General features: G+C 37.9%; 1 protein-coding gene across 3 annotated transcripts in view; it reads left to right on the forward strand.

The window, feature by feature from the left end:
- Positions 1-6,000, forward strand: part of CNTN1 (contactin 1) — a 281,784-nt gene that overhangs the window by 181,307 nt on the left and 94,477 nt on the right. For all 3 annotated transcript variants that reach the window (XM_059682579.1, XM_059682582.1, XM_059682581.1), the window contains 2 exons: positions 3,565-3,692; positions 3,986-4,161. In XM_059682579.1, the coding sequence (XP_059538562.1) occupies positions 3,565-3,692; positions 3,986-4,161 (304 nt within the window). The remainder of the gene's footprint in view (positions 1-3,564; positions 3,693-3,985; positions 4,162-6,000) is intronic.

A 6,000-nucleotide genomic window follows, 5' to 3' on the forward strand; every position in this document is an offset into this window, starting at 1 on the left:
TTTCTACTCCAGAGTCAGTATACTTTAAATATTACTAAATAAGATTGAGATTATTCTGAGTAATTTTTTGTGATGGTTAGTGAGTAATTTATTAAAGACCAGATAGTTTCTAGCTTGTCTGACTACTTGTCTATATCATATTACCTGAAAATAAGAATAAGATCCTAGGAGTTTAATCTATATTGATTTAAGAATAAAGACCATCTTCCTGGCCAGTGTGGAGCAGTGAGAGTGTCAACCCATAAACCAGGAGGTCATGATTTGATTCCTGGTCAAGGTACATGCCCGGTTGTAAGCTTGATCCCCAGTAGAGGGCTTGTGGGAAGCAGTTAATGGATGATTCTCTCTCATCATGATGTTTCCATCTTTCTCCTTCTCCCTCCCTCTCTCTGAAATAAATGAAAACATACATATTTTTTTAAAAATAAAGAATAAAGACCATTATTACAAAAAAAATCAAGCTCCCTACATATTCTTACTGAAAATTAAGTTCAATGCCATGGAAGAACTGCCTGAAAGTATAGGTGAAATCAATGATACAAGGAAGTATACATTTTAAAGATGATAAAGATCAATTGAGAGCTAATATACAAGATAAAACTAACACTACACCAGTGTAATTCTAAAAAGAATAATTGTTGCTGTTGTTTCCATTGCGACCTAACTATAATTTTTATTGACTTACTTGCCAAATAATTAAATGGAAGTGGGGTGAAAATTGGCTAAGGATTTACACTAGAGCCTAGTGAGAAAAAAGTGTGGCATGATATTGTTGGTACTGTGATACTATGGAACTATGGAAAGCAGATACCAACATAGGATTAATCATGAAAGATTTATTAATGGCAATGAAGAGCAAAGAAAACAGAGAGGACAGCAGGTGGATGACCAGATGCAGATCTTACTCCAGATGAAGGAGAGAAGGAAGGAAGGAAATCTGGGTGCGTATGACTTGGGCTTCATGTAGATCGAGGGGAGTTTGGTATAGCCATATGGTAAGGCCACTGGAGAGTCGTCCAGCTAAAAATGCCCACCACAGGAGTCTGGTACCTTCAAGGCACTGGGCTGCCTTAAAATCCTTCCCCAGCTCAGTCACTGACTGAGAGCTGCCTGTGGAAAGTGTGGGCTTGGCTCGAACACACTGATAGTTTCTGAGTGTGGCATCTGGAGCAGTGGATCAATTACACTCCTTATAGCTGGAGAATTTAGAGGCATGCTGTCAAAGCTTCCACAGTATCAAGCAATTACTCTTAGGATTGTATTATTCTGTTACTATGTTTCTCCTTCACGAAGCAGAAAGCACATACTCTGTCATGAACTTAAGTTGGTGCTGGATAGTTAAAGAAAGGAAATGAAATCCTGGAATATATTATTGGTGGAAAATCTTATCAGAGGTTTTTATTAGTAAGGTAGATATATAGTATTTTTTCCTTTATCAAGTTTGGCCCTTAAAATGAAATATATGAAGGATTGTCAGCACGTGTTTTGCAAAGCTTCAGAGATAAATTAAGTTTTTGGGAATTATACATTTAAAGAAGGTAAATATCCAGTGGCAGATGAGTCGATATTAAATCAAAGTGCAAGGCACTATATGACACATATGTGTTACATATAAACACTATAGTACAGTTATAGCTAATAAGTTGTTTTGGTCCCTAGCTTCTAAGGAAGAGGCAGACAGGCAGAGGGAATAGATTTAGATTATGTTCAAAGAAGAATTTTCTAAATATTAATGTTATAGAAGCTGTTTACTAAAGGAGGTTTTAGAATATCTTTTTTTAAGTTCCTAAAAATAAGATATACTTGTATTTCTCTGTAGCCATGAAAATGTCAGTCTGTCCTCTCTTCAAAGTCAGAATTGAAGTCTTAAGGTCACATTTCTGGAAGACCTGGCTCATTTCTTTGAGGACTGTGACTGGTTTGAGCTTGTCCCGCAGAGGTGTAAAAGTCATTTGATGGTGGATGTGGAAAACCACTTACGTCAGTTCAGCTCCATGTAGTTCATTCACTCAAAAGAAAGGTTGATTGAATGACTATTCAGTGATCAGTGCCTCACCACTTAATGTGTTCCTGGCACACACAGAATATTTTTTTTTCTAATGAGTTAATGAATACTATTATCATTGAAGAAATGGCCCCACACAAAGAAGATACAAATTTTCTACATAGAGATAGTATCATCTAATGTAAAGATAGGTTAATAAGTAAACCTAAATTATCTCAGATGAAATATGTATTAGAGAAAAAAATATGGGAAGAGGGATAGGATGAGAATGACAAGACAGCGTAACTTTGTGTGTGTCTGTGTCGGTGTGTATGTGCGTGTGCAAGCATTCAATACTAATTGGAATTATCAGGCAAACCTTTCTGAAGGTGCAAAATCCTGAAGGAAGTGAGGAAGAAATTGTAAAATTGCCCAGTATCTCAAAGGCAGTCAGAGGACTTTGGTTTTCACTATGTGAGAAGCAAGGTCACTGGATGGTTTCAAGCTATTGAGTGACATCACTGAGTAGAAGAGTGACATGATATGCCTTATGTCATTTATGTCTTCACTAGAGGCCCAGTGCACGAAATTCGTGCATGAGGAGGGGGGGGCGGGGGAGAAGATCACTCAGCCCAGTCTGCACCCTTTCCAATCTGGGACCCTGACCCCTATGGGATTGGGCCAAAACCAGAAGTTGGACATCCCTCTCACAATCCGGGACTGCTGGCTCCTAACCTCTCGCCTGCCTGCCTCATCACCCCCTAACCACTCCCCTGCCAGCCTGATCGCCCACAACTGCCCTCCCCTCCCGGCCCAGTAACCCCAACTGCCCTCCCCTGCAGGCCTGGTCGCCCACAACTACCCTCTCCTGCTGGTCCAGTTACCCCCAACTTCCCTCCCCTGCTGGCCATCTTGTGACCACATGGGTGCAGCCATCTTGTGAGGACATGGGCGTGGCCATCCTGTGACCACATGGGCGTGGCTATCCTGTGACCACATGGGCGTGGCCATCCTGTGACCACATGGGGATGTCCATCTTGTGTGTGAGGGCATGATGGTCAATTTTCATAACACCTCTTCATTATATGGGATGTCTGGATGACTCAAGGAAAAGGGACTATGGGTGGGCAAGGGTAAAAGCAGGAAGCCAGTTAGCAATGAATGCAATAGTCCAAAAACAGATGAAGATGGCTTTCTAAAACAACACTCAATGCTGAGAAAGAATGTTATAAACAAAGGCTACAATGTTTCCTCTTTTAAAGTCTCACTGTCAACCCTGGCCAGGTCACTCTGCTGATCAGAGCAATGTCCTGATACACCAAGGGTGAGGGTTCAATCTCAGGCCAGGACTGAAGAAGAAACCAATGAATGTATAAATAAGTGGAACAACTAATCAATGCTTCTCTATCTCTCAAATAAATAAATTTTAAAAATGTTTTTAAAGAAAATAAAAATCTCACTGTCAACTAATTTGTGTAAAAAATACTAAATTAATGATACTAGTGTCTGCAATCTAAGACAAAAATAAAGTATTTCATGAAATTAATTTTATGAATTCCATATTATTTTCATTTCAATAGAACACTCATTTGGGAAGATGGCAGCTTGGAAATCAATAACATTACAAGGAGTGATGGTGGCATCTATACATGCTTTGCAGAAAATAATAGAGGGAAGGCTAATAGCACTGGGACTCTTGTTATCACAGGTAAGGAAGTATCTAATTAAAATTGTGGGTTTTTTTAGTTTGACATCGATGCATTTCTAACGTACGATAAGACGTGGTTCACCGCTAAGCTTCTAAGAAAGTCCACCTACTCCTAAGTTTCCATTTGAAAAGCCGTTGGACAAGTCTCTTAGTGAAATTGTTTTTGGAATTTGAATTTGAAAACATCATATTCCTTTGCACAGAGCAATCAAAATATATTTATTTTCATTCTTTTAAGGTAGCCAGTACTATTTTCTTGAATTGTGCGTTACTCCTTTATTTTAAATGTCCAGATCCCACGCGGATTATATTGGCCCCGCTTAACGCTGATGTCACTGTTGGAGAAAATGCCACCATGCAGTGTGCTGCTTCCTTTGACCCTGCCCTGGACCTCACATTCGTCTGGTCCTTCAATGGCTACGTGATCGATTTCAACAAAGAAAACATTCATTACCGGCGGAATTTTATGGTATGTGTTTTAAGATTCATCGTATTAACATCTCAGTGACCCCATGTGTCTGCACTACAGCTCTGAAACTGAAAAAGAGGCCAAAAAAAAAGCTTTTCATGGGTCTCCTTATGTTCATCAGAGCACTCCTGCCCCTTTCTGAAAAAAATGGCTAGCCCTGAGGGTTTTGGTAGAAATATTAATCAATAACTGTTCTTTGTGTGGTAGGTCCATTTCCCCTGAATTATTATACAATTTTTATATGGATGTAGTACACCTTAGTATATCTTTACTCTGGGTTCTAGTGCCTTCACATTAACTTTAAATGAGATAAGAGCATAAACTTATCCTTTGTTAAAACGATTATTTTAGGTTATTTATTTTATTCTTTGAGGGTAAGAAATAAATCAATTATATATATGGGGAGGTTTGGAGAACAAATCCGTGTGATTTGAAAAGGGCTAAATAGCTGTTTTAGTTTAAGAATAGGAAAGCATACATGATACAAGCCCTGCAGTTAAGCACAGGGATGTATAGATATACAGAATATAGGCCCTAGCTGGTTTGGCTCAGTGGATAGAGCATATGCCTATACTGAGGGGTCCCGGGTTTGATTCCAGTCAAGGGCACATGCCTGGGTTGCGGGCTTGATCCCCAGTAGGAGGCTTGCAAGAGGCAGCGGATGAATGATTCTCTTTCATCATTGATGTTTCTATCTCTCTCTCTTTCCTCTCTGAAATCAATAAATATATATAAAAAAATTAAAAAGTAAAATAAATAAAAAATGACAACTGGGTATTGGCAGAGAACTATTTTAACATTATGCCATATGATATATTTTATATATATATATATATATATATATATATATATATATATATATATGTCAAACTATGTTGACATGCTTAATAATAAACATACCCAAAACTAGTAAAATTTACACCAAAATCTTTAATAATTTCTTCAAATTGTGTGTTGTTTTGCATGAAAAGCAAATGATACTCAGTATGTACTCAATTTAAAAAAATTAAAGTGAGATAAACAGAAATCTTATTTTAAAAATAGACTTTTAAATTTGCTTATTTCCTTGGTTTTATAAATTGAGTAATTCCAAAAATATAACAACCGTAATTTATACAAGTAGTTAATAGCCACTGTGAAGTCTATATAAATAGATGTTGGGGTATAAATTGCCTAAATGAAGCTGAAACTTTATTTGTGGAGCCTCTTGATGTTTTTAACACAATAGTTACATTGTATTGGTTAATGTAAATAAACATTTCAAAAAAGATATTAGCAAAGGGAGAGAGTAGAAAAGAGCCCCTTGCTTTAAAAGAGTGAAAAATAAAGACATAACTGGAATGCTAATTAAGAAATAAATCATAAAGCAGACTACAAAAGTGTAATGGACTTCGACCCTCACTATCACCCACCTTTTGCAGAAGGTAGCCATGGAGATCCCTGTAGTTGCCCCTCAGCTTATCCAGAGGAGAATCCTACCTGCACACCCTGCTCTCGGCTCACCAACCCTGCTTTGAGCTCAGCCCACCAGATAACGGTTCATGAGTTGTAGAAAACATACTCCCTGGCTAACTATGCAGCTTAATTGAGTGAAAATAACTCCTGCACATTTTAGCATTTTGTAGATGGACGGATGGGATTCAACTCTCTAAATATCAAAAAGGGGGGGGAAATAAGAATACTTTCAAATAAATTCTTAAGCTTAATTCTGTCTTTTGAACCCAAGAAACCCATAAAGCTTTCCCTCATGTCTTCTTTCTCTTTAAGGCAAACTTCAAAGTCAGACTTCACTGCTAAATACACAACACAAGATTCAAGTGAAAACACCATTCGTGTTTG

The sequence above is a fragment of the Myotis daubentonii genome, chromosome 2, assembly GCF_963259705.1.
Source record: "Myotis daubentonii chromosome 2, mMyoDau2.1, whole genome shotgun sequence".
Lineage (NCBI taxonomy): Eukaryota > Metazoa > Chordata > Mammalia > Chiroptera > Vespertilionidae > Myotis > Myotis daubentonii.